General features: G+C 40.6%; 1 protein-coding gene across 4 annotated transcripts in view; it reads left to right on the forward strand.

Moving 5' to 3' along the window:
- The window catches only part of LOC137294012 (uncharacterized), a 74,254-nt gene extending 53,055 nt beyond the window's left edge, over nt 1–21,199 (forward strand). For all 4 annotated transcript variants that reach the window (XM_067824925.1, XM_067824926.1, XM_067824929.1 and 1 more), the window contains 3 exons: nt 703–1,082; nt 16,262–16,388; nt 19,089–21,199. In XM_067824925.1, coding sequence (XP_067681026.1) covers nt 703–1,082; nt 16,262–16,388; nt 19,089–19,733 — 1,152 coding nt within the window. In that variant the 3' untranslated portion in view covers nt 19,734–21,199. The remainder of the gene's footprint in view (nt 1–702; nt 1,083–16,261; nt 16,389–19,088) is intronic.
- The last annotated feature ends 1,588 nt before the right edge of the window (nt 21,200–22,787 follow it).

The raw sequence follows: 22,787 nt of genomic DNA on the forward strand, positions 1-22,787 counted from the left end.
CCCGGGGAGCGTAAGACGAGCGCTTGATGTTTTTATGCTATTTATCACACACAGAAAATGTCTTGTTTTGTTTAACTTTGGCAGTGTCAGTAATGTGAACTGGCTTTGTACGAGTTAAAATTATATTGATTACTACTTGTAATACGCAGAACGTTCCTTTAGCCATTTGTGTTTATTTATTAATAGCTATCATGAAATTTTATAGGATTATATTCCGTCACCAACACCGTGAGGACGATGTTGGGAGCTAGAATTACAGCTTGCCCGCTGTCGTGGGGTCAGAGATACATTTGGTTTCAGATAAGGACGAGGAATAATGACGTTTTCCTTCTGAAGAAAACTAGATCACATTGCCGACTTAATGGTCATCAGGCATTTTGTTTTGACTTGATCAATAATTACGTTAGATGTAACGCCATTTGTTTCCTTTCACTGTTATTTGGAATTTCATTGTATAATAAGTATCACTTGCTTGGCTAAAGCTTGGCATTAGTTCATATCGCATGGTCAAAATTTTAGAATCGTCATGGCTGAGGCGGTACGTTTTGTCGGTGTTTGTCAACAGACGCGAAGTTGAGGCTGATACGTTTACCGTTTGGTTAGATGTTCCATGCCAAACTATGATAATTTTATAAATTTTGTTTTGGATGTAAAAGCGTTTTATACCTTACTATTTCTAAATCCTGGCCTTCACTTTTTCAGCATGGTACAGGATTTTCGACCAACTTAATGCTTACCTCAAGGATCCTACCTTTCTTTGACTTACTGATGGCGGAAGTGTATCTCGACCCTTTGCTCCGGGGATTCTGGGAAGGGTTCCCGTGCCCCCCACCCTGGAATACAGGACTTCTGCACCGAGTCAACTGGACTGGATGTTTGGGGGAGAATGTTGGCGAAAGAGTCAAACTGTTTATGGTCGATAAATGTCGGATTGAAGTGGAGGACGACGAACCCCCTCTTTTGGACCAGGGAGAAAGACTGGAGACAGAGATCTGTGCAACGCCCTGTAAAGTCATCATTGTGTTGGCCTGTGTGTTGGTCGTCATCGTGGTATTGGCAGGGATTATGTTCTTTTTGCATCGGTGAGTATGTACACTAATATATCACACCATCACGCCACTAATAATCAGAAGCACTCAACAGTGTCTTGTAAATAATCTACCCTTGAAGAGGCACATCAGACATATGGGAAACATCCCTGACAAGAATAATGCTCTGTACATGCATGGCACAAGGAATTTTATGAAAGTTCGCGACTTTTGTGCAAATTGCACTTCAAGCTTTATCAGATTCTTCATACTTCGGTACATGCCGTTTATAACTGATAAGGAACACATTTCATTTGTTGGCAAGTCAGGATTTTAACTTCTTTTGCATAATGAGAACATTAAGCTTGCAGAAGTTCCATCATTATTCTGCAGTTTTTTCTTTATTCTTTTGATGCAACGCGTTGGCCAGGATGCTAGCACATTATCAAAATTAAGAATATACTAAAATAACACAAATATGAATAGTGTGACAGCTGTATAGCTGTATCATTTGTGAACATATAAACCTCAACCCATTTTGTGGACTTCATTCTTCTTCATTCGGAGTGAGTGTTTCATGACGCCAAACTCGCACTTCACAACACAACTGGAGCTTTCTCCCATTTCACTTCGTGAAAAACGGAAAGGTAACATACTTACCGGAGCAAAACCCTTGTATTGTGGTAAGAAAGACACATGACGGGTTGACATATGCACCACAGTAGAGTATTTGAGTGCACAAGTCCAGTGAGACACTGCCTGTGATCATTTGCAGACAGGACGATGTCCAATAACAATGGCGAAACAGTAAAGTGTTATCCCCATAATGATGAATTACATTTAAGTTTAATAATTCCATTTTCTCCTCGAAACCTCGTGGGAAATAACCATTCTGTCTCTTAAACGTCTGACTTGAAAATTGAAAATTATGCACCAGGAGCATTTTTTAGACGTAACACACACTGCCATGTTCCACGTGGGAAAATGAGACATGTGAGCTTCACTACCACCTGAGTGATTTTGGCTGGTAACTTCTCCGATGTCATGTACAATCGCCCGACCTTATCTGGATCGTTTTATCACACTTAACGACGACATGAAACGAGGCCATTATGTAAGAAAATGCATGCGACAAGAAGATAATCCAAATCAAAAATCACTTCATCACCGACGTAATTTCTCTAACTTTACCAAACACTATGACTGATAGAAATCAAGCCTGACAGATGTTAAGTTTCGAGTCCCTAATTGCAAACGGTCCCTGCCATAATGCCTTTTAAGATAACCTCTATGATATATGTCGCCTTGACTGGTTCAATGCGAGGTCGCATGTGGAGAGCAGACGACAACTTGGTACACGTGTATGGAAGGCTATTAGCAGTTTGATTGTATCAGGTATCGCCATGAATGACGAGAACATCGGATATTGATAAACTAAAACCTTGGACGATCGTACTATTTATTTGTGATTAATGGATTTTCAGCTGACACAAGGTTTTGTTAAAGAAGCAGGCGCGTGCAGGTGGCATGTTCTGCATTGCTAATGGCGTACTGAAATAAATCTCAGTAAGTGTCATCTTGTTACTCGCGTTTTCAGCGTTATGTGATTAATTCATCGGTTTTTGCAGCAATCACAACGACACGATAGAATTTATGAAACAAACACACGAACAGTTAACAGTTTTTGCAAAACATCAAAAACACCGTAAATGATTCACCTTCTGTAATGACACTAACGAACAAACAAACCCAAATGCTACTAAAATCAGTACCTGTCAACACGCAAACAAGATCATGTGCCCTCATTCTCTATCTCACAAAATCACCTCGTTATGTGTTTCAGCTGCTCTTCGGTACCATTTTATTTGTTGTATCGTTAATTCTCCTGTCCTAACGTTCCATGAATTATTTCCTGCTCTCCTCAAATGGAAGTACCTAAACAAACATGTGGCCTTCATCTGAAATACAAGTCTATCATTTTATGAAATTCTTCACACAATGTACTTAAACTGGGTTCTTCTATCCACGTGGCCCCTACTTTCTTCATCCGGTTTTGATGACTGTCTGGCCAGATTGGTTTAGCTCTATCCTGTTGACCACGGTCCAGTACAAAGCTGCTTTGTTCTAAATGAATGACCATCAGTCTCTTGAGGTGTTCACACAATCACCCCTAGACGGACATCATCGCTGAGAAAATATTGGTGCAGAAATTTAGTCTGGGTCCTCACGGGTCCCTTGTTTGATCTCTGAAGAGGGTTATGAAGCAAAAGTACACGTTGCCGACTGTGATAAATTGGATATTGATGTTGTATGACGGAAGAGAGAGGGACATCCAATATGACCACCGTGCCCAATGAGATAATCAAACAGTGTAGGTCTAAAATCTTCTGTGATACCATAAATTCCACTATCATGTACATGTCATTTCCAGACGCAATTCATTACTGATATACAGAATAGATATTGTTCTAGGTAGTTAGAGGGATAAACTTTCATATTTTCGTGTTTGCGGTTTCCTTATAGAACATCCCCATACTTCTATTTGTAATCAGTAGTTTTATATGTCGCTATCTACCATAGGGACCATGGTCTCATCAAAAGATGCACGTTGGTAACTTCTTCAAAGTAAAGAAAGAAGGCACGGCTTAATGTATACGTATTGATATCGTTATGCTTGGGTATCAAGACAGTACATGGATGGACGAGATGTTGGTTAGCATTTTTCTGCATTTTTCCCGATGGAAGCAATTTCCACCACATATCGTTGTTCAACTGGTCCTTACACAAATGGTTTAAGGAATAGAAATACTGTTGTGAAGACAATATAAATGACACTGCAATGAAAGTAAGCTAACAGGCCCATGACTTAATTTTTACGTCAACAGTTAAATGTTGTGGTTCACAATTACCATACACAATTGTTAGCGATTTCAAAGGTCAATACCAGAGTATTATCTCCCGAAACAGGTTCCATCCGGCGAAAGGCAGATTAGAAAAAATGATATGCGATTTCAGTCATCATTTGGTTAAGAAGATCAATGCCTTTTGCTAACTTTTAAGGTTAGTTTGTCAATCACAACCGTTAATCCATACTATCGGTATGTCAACACTCAAGGCGACATTTGTATATTTCATTTACAGTGTCAATGGACACTTAACCAAACATTATATCATTCACACAAGACGTAACAAAACGAACCCGTGAAGATCCCAGGAAAATAGGCCTTCAGCAGCTCATGCTTGCCATGAAAGGTGACTAAGTTGTCGTAAGAGGCGACTAACGGGATCGAATTAGTTGCAATTAAGGTTTAGAATCATTACCACAGATCCAATTGTTTCCTGTTACGTCATCCATTCGCTTGTATCCCCTTCAATGTCATACTACCATAGCATGAAGAAAGTATGTAGTATCTGATTCTGTCATTAAGACACTGGATAGGTAAATTCGGCCTGACAGTACTATTAAATGATATACCATTTGTATTAATAGAAAATCAAATTAGGCCCGGTAATCAATTTTCGTGAAGCCCCACCTAATTTGTAACCATATCACATTGTTTAATTATCTGATTCGGGACAAGTTATATGCTATTTTCCACGTGGAATATTCAATAAATCAGACGGTAATCGAATCATAAATTGAGCTGGATATGGTAGTCCCCCAATTACTAGTCAGCTGCCTCAGTAAGTGTAACACTATACAGTCTGGCTCACTCGCCAGTCTCTCGCTCACTCCAGTAATTGTTTTGACAGGAAAATGCCTCAGAAATGTAGAATAAAGAGCTCACAGGGTTTGAGGGCACATAGCTGTCATTTCGCTTGGAATTGCGTTAAATTGTCTGTGACAAAACAGCCTCACAGAAGATCATCTACAGCCATGATGCATCTCTTTCTGAAGGCACTGGTTGGTACGCGAAGCATTTCTCTATAATGGTTTATTGAACCGCCTGTCTTCCTTGCAAAACACCTTGACGTCCCTCCACGAAACCTACAACTGCTGAAGTTATTTACACAATGCTGTATGGTCGTTCACTTTCGATCTGTGCATAGTTACGTCCTGACTGTCCAGAAATAAGCGTTCATTTCATTGTTGGCCTTTGCATCTGTGCTCAATAGTCGATGTTTGTGAAAGCACAGCTCTGTATGCTACGTTGTGTATACACGGAAATAGTAGTCTTGTAGTCTATAATGCCACGTACCTTATGCAACCCGATGCAGTCTTTGAACGGTTTGACTCAGGCCTTGTTTCAGCCTTCCGGTTTCGGATAAGACGAGGTAGGATATTTATGATATGATGAGTTTCGGGTTTCCTTTGAAATATATAAGACTAGCTACATTACTCCTCATTTGAAAAGAAAGGTGAGTTTTGTAATGTCGAAGTAATCACATCATCGTTTCCTTGGCCTCCAAAACGTAGTCTAGGAACGTCATCAGAGTGTCATCTTTGTGGTCCTCGTTATTTCCACCGTTAATATAGTGCGTTTAATGTCAAACATATCGTATTCGTCACAATCAAACAAAACAGCCTAGTATCATTAATGTCAAAGACGTTGCCATAAGTAAGACCACAGATAACAAACAACAAATTACGGTGTATCTTAACTGTCAGCTTAACCTTTCAACAGAAAAAAACAGTACTAGAATCTGTAGCATACTGAGGGAGTATAATCCCAAATATAACACATGTTACATTTTACGCGTTTATTCAAGATAATAATGTAACCATATCTAAATATACGTGAATAAGTCGTGCAAATGAACTGCAGTTGTTATCAAAGGAACTTTAAGAGTCCGTTCTACTGACAGTTTCCAAGAGAAACTAATTTCAAAGTTTATGTGCATTGTGTTACTTGCTTGCGATACATTAAACTAATAAAAACAAATTGCGCCAATTTTCTGCATCGTTGCCCATCTTTGAAAACAGCAACTGACGAGAAACCCATGCAACATAGATGCTTTCTGCAACAGGGAATATCTTAAACAGGCATCTGTCATTATTTTCCTATTACACACTACCATAGGTTCCATGTCAATGACTCGAAGTAACCTTACAACAATATAACAATATTATTATCCATACATAACCTGCCTCATGGAGACGAAATAGGGTGTGCTATTTATGTGCGTTTGTCTCCTCACACCTAACAGCAGATTCTTGTTTTGACGTTTATACTCCTTTGTGCATACATATTTTATGTTTTAGAATAGGAAGACATCTTTATAACATAATTTATCCCCTAAACTGCCTCGTTTGAGCATTAATATATTCAACATAAAACCGAAAGGTGAAGCTGTATGTGTCTAGATAGTCTCAATTCAGTGTTTCCTATAAATATTTCATTGTTGGTTATATATAATTTGAATTTTTCAAGAAAAGGAACACAAAATCCCACAAGTTTTCCACAATCAGATTTTCGGTCTGTCAGTTGAACTACAAACTCGAAGAATGAAGGACAATTTTGGCATTCATTAAACATTAATATATGCCAAATTGCACGGTTCGTGCCAAATTTAGACGCGTTCACCGCAGTTCACACAATACGGTGTAGCCTTGAGTCGTGGATGTTTTTCAGACAATGCTCTGCAACTTCTTGCTTCCACTCCACTGTGCTCATTTCTTATCTCCATCTTGACCTCGTAAGAATGCAACGCCCAGCTACGATTGTATCGTTAAAGAAACAGATCCCACGAAATGGCAAAATTTCAAATTCTACAAACAAGTTCCAGCCAGCTGTCAGGCGCTGTATACACGAAACACTTGCACAATTGTCAAATAATCAGCAGGGTTGCGGATAACACGGAACAGACAGGGTTTCCCTGCATACTTGAAACGCGGAGGGGGGTTTATTGTTGTATTGTGGGGGTCTGGGGGTTTGTGGCGCAGAGGGATGGGAAAGGTGGGCAAAACTGTATTAGAAGTCTGATACAATATCACTGGAGTGTTTGCTAGACCTGGATAGTTACTTGGCGTGCGTGGGAAATACAGAGATTAGACGTATCAGATTTGGCTGATATAGTTGTACCTGTGTTGTCACTTCTTATCAATATAACGAACATAGCAGCAACAACCTACTGTTCTTTCTATACGGTTAATATTTGTTAACACAAACAGATGCCATCTTTGCTGTTCTGATATTCGCCAGCATGTTGTATGGATTAAAGGACAACCAGTTGGGAGTTGCACACTTATATACACCATATATATACACACGTAGAGACACCGCAAATAGGGCATTACTAAACTCTAGACTTGCCCTATTCACGGCTTCAGCTTGGTTTGGAGGGCTTAGCAGTATGGGAAATATGGTTCAGGGACTGTGATATACTTACGCCTAGTCTCTGAAAATAAATAATTTTGATAGTAACAAACAAGTACATTTAAATTGAAAAGGAGTGCCAGGCAGAGGAGAGATTCTGACCCAGAGTAAATATAGACTTGCTTCATTTAGGGCTTAAGCATTACAGAGAAGGTTAAGAAATAGGGAAAATAATGTGGTTCAGGGACTGTCAGACAGACTTGAACTGTGAGGCAGACACAAGATGTAACCAGCATTTGTCACTGACGTGTTTTGGATGAATTAGTGATAACGCAGTCTGGATCAGACAAACCAGTCTTTTCCCACATTTCGTTGCAACTGTAGCTCCTAACTATAGTACTGGTCAGTCCTGGTGGTCAAGCACATACGTACTCTCCTTTGCCACCATCGCCAGTCCTTGTTCCTGTCCACGTCTTGTATAGTTCAATTTGCGGTGTAATCAATGTGATATGTGCGTCTGAAATCTTGACTGTCTGTTATTAGGGTAATCATGAACTGGTAATTATGTATGCCACGACATATGAATTGGGAGACAACAAATGTATGTGACCATATGACATTAGCACGGCTGCTAATTTGATCAAGTCTCACAATTCTATGCTCACGAGATGGTAGCCCGTCTCCAAAACCGTAGAGAATAAATTAGAAACCGAGTCCATCTCCAGTCCAGAATAGGCAGGCAAATCCAGATTGCCTCAGCTGCAGCAATTTAAAAAAAATGTTTAACCGTCTTTTTATTAGAGTTATACATTGTTCTTTAATATTTATTTTGGGGACCAAATGTCAATCTGAAGACATGGTTGATGTACTGGGTAATCATTTCTAAAACGGAATTTTCCCAATGGCAAGCTTGTATGGGATATGTTTCTTTAACGCAGCCTATGTGTTCCACATTGGCAAATAACCGTTACTCTGCTCTCTCCGTTTCCTACACCGCCTCGCAGATGACTATTAAACAGCAGTTAGCACCAACCCGGGCATGTAGGTGTAAGGCAAGGTTATTGCTTGACGCTAACTGTTTTTCTTACGTCATGCTCGTTATCCAAGACGGGTAATATTCCCCAGGCAGATTGTAGCAAGAGCCATGTGGCAAAGACCATAGCAAATATAACTCTCCCAGACATCCAGATACTCAGTTTATTATGCCTTGTGCACTGGTCTGGTCTGTTGTTGTGCTCTGTTTATTTGTTCTTCTGCCTGTGTGGGTAGCGTTATTCATTGAGCTGGATCGACAGCTCTTGCGATTTCCTGTTGCTTTCGTAACTGGAGTAAATCTCGAAGACAAAGGGTGTCACGTGCTGATATATTAAAGGCACTGAAATGAAGAACAGCTGGTTTATCTGAGGTAGCTTAACTGATATATACGACAACTTAATCCGTTTACACGGTACAAGAGAAGGACATCTTTTTCGTAGTCGATAAACAGAAAAAAACAACTTTTTATGATTCATCAGAAATAGGTCATCGATTATTCCTGGTCTGACAAAACAATTATATGAAAGAACAGCGTAAAATATGTAGATAGTTCCATTAAGGGAATTCATTCGTACTAATTTGATTACTTTCATTTCAAGAATGGTAACTTGTACGCATGTCTTACCTTTGATTGGGCTGTAACGCAATCACGACTCGTTAGATCTCATTGTTATAAAATGTAAGACTGGGTGATCGCTTACAAGCGTGCTTCTTGGACATGGTTCGATGCTTGAGCCAATAGCCATTTATACTGGTATGTGCGTCTGGCCTAGGTTCAGTTCTGGAGAGTAGGCCCAGACAGAGCTTGAGCGTTGGAACATGCCCTCACTGACCTCCGCCTTTTTTATTCCACCTTTTCATTATTACACATTGCGTTGTTATTAGTGTTGTGTTTGACGTGTTTTCGTCAGAATAGTAGACAAAGTGATAGAAGTATTCAATGCATTCGATGTATGTAAGTCAGAATGAACACTTTTAGCTGCACTTTTTAGTGCCTGTTTACATAATATGCAGTCAGTGTAGTTATTATGTAAAACGCACGTCATTGTTCAGTTATCCTCACAATACCTAACCCCACCCACAGCACCAAGAAACCGAGGCTCAAGATATCGATCACTGGATTGCCTAGTATAGACTAGTACAGTACTTCAGTTATGGGTGTGATGGTTCAATAAATCAGATATCTGACTCTATTGCTAACTATAAACTCTAAATAAACTATTTCTGGGAACATTGCCATTTCAATGTGGGATTTGGGATTTTTATGTAGATTAATGTTCGTTTTGCAAGATGTTCAAAATCGGTTTACCAATAATCACCCATGTTGTCCGTTATATAATACATCAGCACTGCACACAGCTTTAGCTATCGCGTCACACCTCCTCGCTGCAACCGCATGAACATTATAGTGTTGAGTTACATCAGCTCCCTATTCGTTATCATTACTTTGACAGTCCCGTCATGCTTACAATGACCGTGGTCAAATATGTACCATCATATCGCACCATCAGCAAATAATGACCGATCGGTTGTCACACTGGCCTAAATGGTATTTCAGTTTGCCATCACCGGTTGTCATCCGATTCTCTGTGGACGCTCCAGCTGGTTTATTATACACGCAGCAAACAACACATTAGCGTTGTGGAAATGTCGCTTGCATTTGCTCTGTACTGTACCTCATTGCAAGTTTATGTTGCGTTGGGTTATACGAATCTCCGTGGAGACATTGCAACGGGAAATACACAAATCTGTATTGATTCTTCTGACATTTATGGAAATGACAAGTATCAACATTGATAACGTGATAATAAATGGCACAAGACGAGCAAACAAGTAAAAGTATTCTGAACCAGCATACCAATCTGAATGGATTTTATGGGATTGCAATAATTGGGCACAGTGTCAGAGGAATTCATATTACTGTTTGGAATGCTCTAAATAATTCTGTCAGGAAATAGTTATGCCACGTCATACAGCTGCATTTGTTCCAACAGTATTTCAATGTACTCTTTTTCGGATTTTGAATAGGACGTGTCTTGAAAAAATAACATTGTATTCAATGCAGGATGACAACGATTCAGTATGCTTTCAGCAATACCATCACTATCTTTACACAACAGGAAATAATCGATATATTCGTGCCCATGTTTTAACCCCCGGAGTTGTCAAATTATGGTTAAAGGTGTGAACTACTTGGTATAAATCGAAGTTCGCTTCAATTTACTCTAGACCTATTCTGTTTTCGTTGTTGAAATCAATATACGTGCTAAGTCTTCTGGTTCCATTTCTAACGAGTGTAAACCCCTATAGACCATGGCAAAGCATTACCATTGATCAAGCAGCTGTCCCAGGAGAGGGGAAATGTACGATACACTACTTAATCCCGAGTTTTCCTGTCAGGGGGAAGCCTATTTGGGAGTTGGGAAAACATGGATGGGGTTGGGCAGATGTACCACAGGACACGATGCGTCGGGAGGATGCTTTGATAAATCAGTAACTAAGTCTGTCTACTGGATGTGATGAATAGCCTGGGTTTTGTTAGTCGATGGACTTAAAAGCGATGGCACTACGTTAACAAAAATAGTAGCAATGATTTGTGGACCTCAACCGACACGCTCGTCAGTCTTTGTTCTGACTCCTTACTGATGACTTCATTGTGTTATGTAGACTTGCTGTCAGTCGTTAAGTAGACGTTTTGGGCCTCAAGGATCCCACCTAAGGCGTTGTGTGATACATAGAGAATCTCGCCCAAGTGTCTGCTGATATGTAATATATCAACACGTGTTGACAAAGTAACAAATATCCGAGGCTTGCCAAGGATATTTTTACCTTTATAAAGGTTGATATAATGTTGATATAATTAATGTCAGTATCCACGAGGGTGAGAATCTGTTTATCATTCAAAATCATTCTTCAGTAGTTCTCAGTGAAACATGTACATCTCTGAACACAGCACTGGCATTAGATTTGAAACGATGTCATAGCATTGTGACGTCATCAAGTTCATGACGTCATAGCATCGTCAGGGCATTGTGCAAAATCTACTGTCAAAGCGATATCTCCTAGGAGATATCGTCTGATCTCACACAAGCGATATCTCCTGTGAAACAGCTTTCGATGATAAATCACTGCTGGCTCCGTGGACGTATCATGATATAAGTTTGTAAAGATGCTTATGCACGTACTTCATCACTACAGGACCCGTGAAGGTCCCGGGGTAGAATAGGCCTTCAGCAACCCATGCTTGCCATAAAAGGTGACTATGCTTGTCGTAAGAGGCGACTAACGGGATCGGGTGGTCAGACTAGCTGACTTGGTTGACACATGTCATCGGTTCCCCATTGCGCAGATCGATGCTCATGTTGTTGATCACTGGATTGTCTGGTCCAGACTCGATTATTTACAGACCGTCGCCATATAGCTGGAATATTGCTAAGTGCGACGTAAAACTAAACTCACTCACTCACTCATCACTACAGCCTCATGTTTGATCGGGCCCCTGAAGATCCCGGTGAGAACTGACATTGTGTAACCCATGCTCGTAAGAGGCGACCAACGGGATCGGGTGGTCAGACTCGCCAACTTGGTTGACACATGTCATCGGTTCCCAGTTGCGCAGATTGATGCTCATGCTGTTCATCACTAGATTGTCTGGTCCAGACTCTGCTATTTACAGACCGCTGCCATCTAACTGAAATATTGCTGAGTTCGGCGTAAAACTAAACTCACTCAATTACCCGTCAACTGAGCTGCTTCGGGGTCTTTGACGTCTCAAGAGAGTACTCACGGGTCATTAGAGATCATACATGGTACATATGTACCTGACGTGACCGGTGCAGTGCTATCATTTGTTGTTTTTAACCAATACTCGTAGATAATGTAATGTATGAGTGTGGTTGGCATAGGAGGTATAACTAACATTTCACTATTAATCAGCATTGTTGAGTCCCTTTGCCAGGAACCCACAATCGTAGGTTCGAATCCTGGTAATGTTTTAGCTATTATTCCACACTGGAATATATCCGACACCAGTACAACGTCGGGCTTTCTGTTCACATCAAGCTGGCACACCATGATATAACTTAATATAAGTAATAGCGGTGTAAAATCAACTCACTAATGCAACGTAACATGTTCATTGCGCTCATGAAAAATAGTAATGGACGGATGGTCATAAAAATCACACAATGTGCGTTGTAGGCGGATTGCTTTAATCATTATCAGTGTGGTATAATAACGTATCTGGCTAGTTTGCGAGGAAATGATAGAATCACACAAGTCGGACACGTTATCATCTTCCTTGAAGTGATGGAGTCTGGACCAGTTACCACGCAACCACGGAACCACGGATGCTACCCTGTATTTTCACGTTCAGATTCAACCCTGATCTTTTGTGTATTAATGCTGGTATAGCATCATATATTACTTGAACTCTCTAGTGATTTAAGAAATAAACCCAGCCCCGTGCGTGGCATGTAGAACAAATACGTCTCGGTTTAGTCCAATGGGAATTAAGCATGTCGTGTTATGGTTCAATACAGCATGTTTGGAGTGACACTACCAGTAATGTGTAACCATTAATGTGAGTCTTTGAAGTATTTAAATTAGTTTCATGTAACCCCATGTGGATATACCAGTTCTTTCATCAACGTATTCCTCTTACACGTTGTATATCCACGCCAATAATGGACAAGCCAAGCATCGAAGCAATTCCTAGCACATCACAAACATTCCCCAAATACACACGGCCTGGTAATAGAATAATTACCCTCGGATGCTTTTATACACGTTATTTGCCATTAACTCATGTATATGTCACTACCCAAATTAAACTCCATTGAAATTTGTCCATCAGAACCATGTAACTCTCGCTGGTGCCTGCTATCGACAACGCTGTAGCCCATTCAGCTTCTGCCCCGTTAGTGACACGTCGGCAACCGCTATGCAATATACAAGGTCTATGCAGCAATGACAACCATGTTAGAACTAAGAGACGTTGCCTCTTGGCGTAATGTTTCCGCTCGGGTTCACTGTGAGAAAATAGCTAAGTGTTGCGTTGGACGTTCTTGCAATAAATCTGTCATGCCCTAACTTTGCGGACATCGTAGCGGAAAAGAGCGGCCTTACTTTTTGCAATAAATCTCAACGTTTGCAGTTCCTGTGTAGCGCCTGTTAGGTTTTTATTCGCCAACCATGCCTCCTAAATTTCGAGTATCTGTGCTCTATATGCGATGAGTTTCTCCATGCTGGATACATTTCCACTGCTTCCTCTTGAAGAAGCTTCGGTTTCAGCAGAGGTTTAACGTGAGCTTCAACACAACGACTTCGCCTCTCTTAGAGAAGAATTGTCAACGCAATATAAACCATTAACTGTGGACTCCAGTTCACCCTCTTGCATTTGAAGTGAATCGCCCCTTTGTTGTTAAGTCGGGTAAAATGCAAAATTCTTCTAAGCTGGTAACAAGAACTCATTAAATTTTTAATGCATTTGGAAATTCACACCCTGTCCTGGCAATAATTTTGCCTCTTAAGACTAATAAATACAATCCATGTCTTGCCGAAAGGACCATAATAATACATTACATCATTTTGGAAAATCTGCAGCGGAGATATTTTAATTCGATCTCCATTCGTTTTAATCTTTCTCCTCAGCTCTTGTGTGGCCTCTTTCGTATTTTATTAGACACAAGTGAATCCTAAATTTGATGTCACCTTGGCTCCGCATACAAACTGTCGTGTTAATGGAGCATTAGGAATTCTCAAGCCACCGAAATCTGCTTATGGGCTTGGTAATTCTGCCATATAAAAGTGACACATTTGCTTATGGTAGGATTTCCCCGGTAGCTTCCCTGTTATATGATATACACATATCAAAGAAAAACGTCAAAAATGTTTCTGTCCGCAGTACATGCTTCATCGTAATGGATGCTGAGTTATGTCAGCTCACCGAGGAATACATGACGTAATGGTAATGCATGCTGATGACACAATGCTTATTTACTTAAGAAATATGAATATATCGGTTTCACTCCATTTACACTTCTGTTTGTAATGGAAGTAATCTAATGTTGTTATAGCAACCCTCAAGTGTACCCTTTGCTTTCCGAATGAAGTTTGTACCCAGCATCATATGCTGGTCGCTGGTCGCAAGAAGCGAGGTAATGAGTTGTTATAGTGGAGGGTTTCACATATATACCATTCAAGAAGAGCAGGTGATATTAGGATTGATAAAATGCAAATGTTGAAGCCAAGGAGGAACCAGATGATGAAGAAAAATCAATGGAAAATATGACAATTTCTTCCATTTCTTTGTAAATGTTTCATTTTTGTGGATATATATTACCTTTTCTTGGTTAGTGGTATGCTCGTAAATGGATTACCCCCTGCATTTTAGTGGTATATATCTGTAGTTTCTCTGCCCAAGATTCGAATCCGTCCAGACAGCCGCCACGTTTTTAGAATAGTTCCGTGTTCAGCGCTCAGCAACAAACGAACGAATGCGGTTTATCGAGATGCGGTCACATCTGGTCATTCCCAAAATACCTCTTACCATACACTGCCTGAATGTAAGATGTGCATGATCAATTGTCGTCCGTTTCGGTCGGAGGGTTCTTCGTCTTTATGAGCTGCATTTGGTACCCCCTCTGTCTAAATTAGCGATAATTCACCGCACAGAATCTCTGGTGTGATAAAAACCGTCGTTAGCGACCTAATGATCACCTGTTCGGTCCTCTAACGAGGAATAACTGTTCCTACCTACACTTCTCCCTCGTTAGTAAGAACTCCAGTCCACTTGTAGACTGCAGCAGTCGGTGGCATCTTGGCTGGATGTTGCAGTAATGTGGGGTTGAGCTTTATGAGAAACTGTCATGTTCTGACATTCGCTGGAGCTCTTTTGAAGTGATGTCGAGTGGTGAAAGAATTAGCCATGCAGGGGCGACGTGTTGAAAGTTTCATTGGGTTTAATTTCAAACTGAGTACAGGGGAGGGACGTTTCAAGAGTTTTTCATCGCAAATCATACAGAAATAAAGTAGTGTGTTCAGTTTGAAATGACGGATGTTTGAATTCGAATTGCCGGAAAACATAACGTTTGTCAGATAGGTCCACTGTGAAAAGAACGCATGTGCGTAGTCAAACAGCTACACGTGATAGATTGAGTGAGTGAGTTTTAGCTTTATGCCACTCTTAGCAATGTTCCGGCAATAACACGGCGGGGGACACCAGAACTTGTACCCATGTGGGGAATCGAACCCGGGTCTTCAGTGTGAAGATCGAAGCGATCCTACCGCGTCACCCGTAATAGAGTGGGAACTCAAAACATTAATGTATGAAATAGCGCCTGCCCCATGGCCCGGTGCTCACTAGTTACACTGCGGGCTCACAGCTTTCATTTTCTAGAAAGCCCTTTGGGCCAATACATTTTCCAAGGGTATATAATTATTTCACCGTGTGATTGACTGCAAGAAATATTTCGAAAATTATTTCAACTGTGATAGCTAGATGACGTCTGCATGTATAGTTCATGATAAATCAAACCATAGCTTCCCACCTACCCATTTATCTAACAGTAAATGTGATTAGTTCAGAGAATGCTTTCAATGACCAATCCGTATTTGTAAACTTGCTGTTGCACATGTTTACTTTTAACGGGGAGAGTTACAAATATCCTGCGCTCACTGCATGCAGAAAATGTAGAGAACATTCTTGCCCAAGATACTGAGATTGATTCTGACTTTGCTGATTCAGACGGCAGTATTTATAGGTGAGAGCACTTATTGCTTCAGACCTCAAGCCTTCAATTATCACACGATGGCTACCCACACCTACATGTACATAACAAGTTGGTAAGTTTAAGAACTATGAAATTGTGTTCAAGAAAAGGAAATATCACGATGATGTAATGTAATTTGTGATTTTCAAAAATGTTTCGTTTGTTGCAGAAAACAAAAAGAGAAACCTCGGTCTCCTTCAAGTCCAAGCCACCAGACGGCGCTAAATCCCGGAGATAGCCGATATTACACGAGCTGTCATTACGCCTCAGCGCCCGTTGTTCCGCGACAAGTTGAGGTGAGCTATTTGCCCAGATTGGCACTATCAGCTGATATGTATGTTATTTATACAACAAATGTATCTGGCGCTATGATCTGTAGCGTTATCTGTCGGTGGAAGGAATTAACATTGAACAACTATGAGCAAAGAGTTGTTGTATGTCGAGAAAACGTGAAATTAACATTACATATTCTGTAGTCATATTGAAATTCTAATCTGCTCTTCAGAAAACAATGATATTAAGACTCGTCAAGGTTGCATGGTCTTCGTCACCGACTACGAATGCAAGTAACAGAATAATTTTGCTGTTTGTTATCGTTAGCTCTGAAGTACCTGTCAAGGGGCTGAAATATTGTAAAGTAGATTGGCATGTATTCACAGGACAGAGAATCAATGTTATGTTTTATATCAAAACTTAAAAAAACTGAAACAACTAAGGTGCAGTCGCATAAACGATAAACGATAATATCGTCGAGGCAAAGAAAGAGAAAAGCGCATTGACCTCTTAGACATTACAGCATCGCACGAGATGCAAATCGGTCCTCATTCTGACAAAGTGCTCCTACTATAGTAACTACAGTCTAGTGGGTGGCTCGCACGCCTAGTTGCCTAAGACGTCGTGGAGTTACATCCCCTTGTCATGTCAGGATGTGCTTATCGTGAATGCGAATCACCGAATCGTAACCTCTCGAGTGAATTCCACCAAAGTGGTAACTTGTAGGCTTGATTTACGTGGTTTGTCTCCAAAATCAATCTAAACACCATGATATGTGCAATACAACACTGAGCGGCGTTGAACCACGTCCACAGGCCTCTTGCTGAGGTAATGCATCGGATTATAACTATCCATACATGGTCTGAGCTCTTCGCTAAGCCGTACGCTAAATCGATTACTGATTTACATTTCACGCCCCTGTTTCAAAAAAGTACGTTTTAAAAGTTGTCAGTTCGAAAGAGAAAAAGACATCAAGCCTATTAATTACTTGATCCTCGGTGCTAATCAGACAGAAGACATTGTTAACCCCTTATGAACTGAAAAAACAAGTGCCAAGCACTCTTGCATTAGGAACTTGACATTACAAGGCTCACCAGTGCGACGTGTCAATATCATTACGTTTGTATGCGTTGTACATAATATATTGGGATATGTTATGAACGCTTTTGAATCTTTTAAATGTGTTCTAGAAGTATGTTAGGGACTCAATACAATAACATCTAGCGAGCTTTGAAAAGTGTTTATGTTTACGAATCTCGGGTATTTTGTAATGTCATCTATTTGTTTGCAGAGCATGAAACTGACAGGTTCCCAACTGCGAGGGTTGCAAGCAGTAACAAACCATTAACTATCCTATTCTTAGAGATGATCTTCTCTTTCGATGTGCAGATGTAAAAAATCGACAGTGCATATGATTTCCAGTCTCGACTTTTCTCAGAAACAGGTTCTGTTTTGTTTAAGAGTGAAATAACTGTTAAAGGTGTATGAATGGATAAGTGTAAATTAGTGCCGACACCAGTTGTCGAAGTAATACTGACGTTATGTTTCCAGTCGGCTGTTTTCAGCCTTCATCTACTTCGTAGGTTGGTGTAACATCAGAACTAAAATATTAAAAAAGTATCTGTGTGTAAATAATGACGCCGCTCTTAAGATTAGTGTTGGCCAAGTTGTTTATGTTCGCCAAGTTCTGTTATGTTACAAAATATGCCCCATAGTCCACCAAGACCACAATGTTGTATTTTCAGAAAAAGGCTAAACCAGGAATTCATTACTGAGCGTGAAGTATTATTGCTATCGTCTTGAAAGCTTCGGATGTTAAATGGTTAAACTTTTATTGGGTTCCTGGCACGTTAGTAGAATCGCACATCATTGTCATTCACATAACATGCCCTATAAACAAATCTTCATTTACGCTAACCGAAACAGTACATGGCCAATACAAATGTCTTTGACGTTTAAATGGTTAATTATGATAAGGGACAAAGCTACCATTGACAGATAACCCACAGCTAAATGATTCATCGCAGGTCTCATTGTCCATCCATCAATTAATTAAGCAAATTCTTGAATGAATCATTTCCTTCACAGCTTTTCTTTGTTACTTGAAGACAGTCATAATCTTTCCCCTAGCCTTGCAATCACATAATAAAATAACCGTACAATGTCTTCAAGAAGGAAATGTAAACAGATTAGATACTTGCCCACATCTTCCATAAAACGTTCAATGTTAGTTTGATTGATTGAAGTATTGTAAACACACGACTGTCATCTCATATCATTTATTGACATTTATAGTCAGCGGGGATTCGGATTTGTAAATCAAGGTTTCATGCAGGTTTATTGAGATGAACATTTGAAAGACTGTTTCATATTGCCTCATAACTATAATATCCTAAGGTTATAAACTCGGATCTAATTACTGCGGGAAAGATTCGTAAATTTGGTTACTGGAGCATGTTCCAAAACGAGAATCTCAAGGCATAATAGCGCAATGTTTGCCTCCCATTTTTGTCATATTGATTGATTAATATCGTCAATTTTCCAAACGAAAATGATGAATGACGAACATCGCTGCGATTATGTCAGCTTGCTCAATCTGGTGTTTTGGGAGCCCACCGAGTTGGAGCATGCTCGTTATTATTAAGTAGTCGCATACTTCCATCACAAATATGTCAAAGTATATTTTGGTTCTCGTTTTAAGTCCCCCGTTTTTTCATTTTCAGACAACAATCCGCGGGAGTAGAATGGAGACTCGAGTTTTGAATGGGGACCAGTTTCAGCAGCCATATCCTCCCTTGCCTCCAGGGGAACGTCCGTATGGGCAGGTGCGCCCAGAGATGGGACTGCCCGTCAGCAACACCTTCACAAACTATCGCAAACTGGAAGGAGATTACACGCCGTCCACTGCAAGCCAGAGCAACAGTGATAAATCTCCTATATACGAGTATATAGAAGACTCGGACTCTATCCGTGATGACCGTCTGTCCAGACATTCTCGGGACGTTTCCGCGTATTGCGAATGCCAGGAACATGGCTATAATTCGCAGGGGTACAGCTCCGATGGGATATACAGTGACCGAGGTACACAGACGACCCTGCCAATCCGACACTTTCATCGACACGACGGCCGCCATGATAGTCGTCACGAGAGAGACATTCCATACGGTAGCCCTCAGGAAAGCTTTGATATAGATGATTCCAGTATGTCGAGGAGGGAGGCTCGAGGAGGGCAGCGATCTCGACGGCGTCCAGGATCTGGTACCTCCTCACACGACAGCAGACACAGCTACAGGGAAGGGTCACAGCGGAGACAGATCCCTGCCTTGCATCCTCACTATTTCTGTCCGCCCGAACTAACCTACAGATAACTCTCAAACAAGATTTGGTTATGAGTGCAGGACACTACCGATGACAGGGTACTTGTATGTGTATGTGTGCCCCGATATCATCCCAAACAATTTATTGTACACCATTGTCTTTCTGTGCGCGCACGTGCGAATGTGTGAGTCATGTCTGCACGTAAACCATGCAATACCTTCAGTCAGTGGTGCACGCACGTGCTTTTGTATTGCACTGTTGAAGAACAGATTTATTCCAGAATATCCACAGTATTACACTGACATTCAAGCAACTCTTGCCTGCAAACTACTGGACTTGTTTGTGTTTGGAATGATTACGTTTCTGGAACAGCTTCATGGATATTCATGAATATGAGTCTCCGATGATAGAATGTGAATTGTGTTGATTCGTTCCACCTTTGTGTTCAACAACCCACTCTGTGGTGTTCAGTATTGTCAAGTACTGCAATAATCTCCAGAAACTGTGCTTTTTTATTCTACTTGTATAACTTGAAGGTCTTGCTTTAAACAACACGAATTGTACAGGAACTAGGGAAGAATTGATGATGTTAAAATTATGTCGCCTTGGTTGGTGTTGCTTTTGAATGGAAGTGCTAGAGAATCGTGAATAGTGGGGTTTTTATATTTTTCAAACTCAACTGATGACAAGACGTCGGTCGGAAGAATCGAATTTCGACCAATTCCAAAGATACCAAAGTCTTGACATTGCCCAATGTAGCATTAACTTTTACGGAAATTTCATGGCGTGTTCGATGCGTTGAAATATTGCTAATTATTGAACCGCCTTTCCATATTCTGATTCGATAATAGACCCTGTTAATAGTTTACAATAACTGTCACGCCTGTATTGTTATCGATTAGAAGATCGAAAATCAAATAGTTTGAGGAGCGATGAAGTATATTTTGAATGACAAAATGAGACTTCCACGTGGCAACAGAGATAGGGGATGAGGGCTTATCCCTGTTCACACGATGCAAGCTAATGCACCAGTCAGATCTAACCGTGCTAACTGGGGGAGGCTGTCATTGAGACCTGTCTCTGCTGACCAGTAATTGTACATACGTTTGCGTTAGCCACCAAGCCCCCCAAACCCCAAGTCTTATGTGCTTTGTAGTAAAGGTCATGGTGTACAAATTTAGTTTTCAAATCAAAGGCTTAAACGTCTATGAAGCTTGATTACAAATATTGGAAATGACCATATACAACGATGCGATGATCATATCGTTCGTTTTGAAGAATTCAAAGTGTACTTCTCGTTCTACAATATTGTTTTGAATGTTTGATATGTTCATGAATCATGTTGTAAATGCAAGGATATTGGTGCAGGTGGGCTTCTTTGTTGTAATGTTTGTGAGCCCAAACTGTGTGGATGTATAAACCATGGTGTAAATATCACTGTACATAGCAACACATTGTCATGACAATCAATGTTTGTTGAGGGGACATAGAGAATAAACATATCTTGGATATAAAACACCAGTTCCTTTTTTGTAGAATTCCATCAGTGGCTCTCCACGATGTCAAAATTCTCACGCATTTGTTTTTTAGGATGACAATTTCGGAAGGAGATACAACAGGCACGACAGGAGTGTCACGGTAACTTCTCAAATGTCATCTCGCCTTTGTAAACATGAGCTGTGATTTCAGCCTCAATTTTTTTTTTCATCCAGTGATGGAGGCGTGATGTGGAATCTCCAGTGGGTGACATGATATTGCCCCGTACGGTTGAGGAGAGAGACATCAACCATAATGACGATCATGCACTACATGCGGAACGGTCTCGCAGGAAGCTTCAATTATTTGTATTTTGTTTTTTGCCATTTCAGAAACGGAAACTGTAACCAAGAGATCGATTCATTTGAGAGCCAGAATTTGCAATCACAAATATTGGATGGGATGATTACGTTCAGTTTGAAACTTTGATTACGGAAAATCCGTTTGCCGACCAAAATCTGCTTTTTCACGAATTTCATCTGTTATCGTAATAGGTATTTGAAAACGTTACAACCTCGTTTTGATGTATCTAAAAGAAGATCCCATTAGGGCTGATTGTTATACCTTATGGACTGAAATGAGTTTCATTTACTTCAGATGCGCTTCTAAAGGATTGCTTAACTGGTCCGAGAAGGGACCCGAAATACATATCGATGGTTAACGGAGAAAGAGGTCCTTCTGACTATCACAATACAGATTCCCTGTGGGATACGGTTGAGACCGTGTTCCCAATAACCCATGCCTATGGCAGATAGCGACAGAAATATTCAGTGGTCAGGCAAGGTGACATCTTGATTGCGTGTCATGATACCAGGACAACAGACCAATGATCATGAAGACCCTTGTTGGAACTGGCCTTCAGCAGCCCATGCTTGTCGATGTTGCTATTAACGGGACATGGTTGACACATGCATACCCATGATGTTAATCATTGGATTACTGACTGCCACCATATGGCTGGAATATTGCTGTGACGTTAAACAACTAACCAAAGACAATATGAAACATTGCTCCTAATTTCGCTGGATTGTCTGGTTTTGATTATATGCTTGCCGTCCTCGTGGATGCATTGTTTCTCAGTCTAACGGTAAATAAAAGCAGGGATACAGAGACGAAATCTTCCTCTTTGCTGACATCAAATGTATCCCCATTACAAATTCTCTGGTGCTGAATTTCAGCTCTGTATCAACAGCAGTCACAGGTTATCAACAGACCGCTGTGGTGTATCGTGGTCCATCTGGGAGCAGAAGCCAGTGACTGTGGAAGACCACACCTGAAAATGTGTTAGTATTCAGGTGAATGTACATCAGTAAAAGTATATTGCTTTTGTTGAGGCAGTGGCTGAATGAGTTAGGTCTGTGCGTGAGTGAGGTGGGATATCTAAGTATTGCCAGTTCACAACACTGAGCCAGGGAAACCTTTCTTTGTCATCACGGGTAAAGACCAAGGTACTATAGCACACAACTAGTCATAATTCATCCAGCCAGTTTCAGTCTTCTGCAAAGACGGGCATGTCCACCTCTCGTACCCGAAACCACTGTCAGGACAATGTAGTTACCAAACAGCAG

The sequence above is a fragment of the Haliotis asinina genome, chromosome 8 (genome assembly GCF_037392515.1).
Source record: "Haliotis asinina isolate JCU_RB_2024 chromosome 8, JCU_Hal_asi_v2, whole genome shotgun sequence".
NCBI classification, from domain to species: Eukaryota; Metazoa; Mollusca; class Gastropoda; order Lepetellida; family Haliotidae; genus Haliotis; species Haliotis asinina.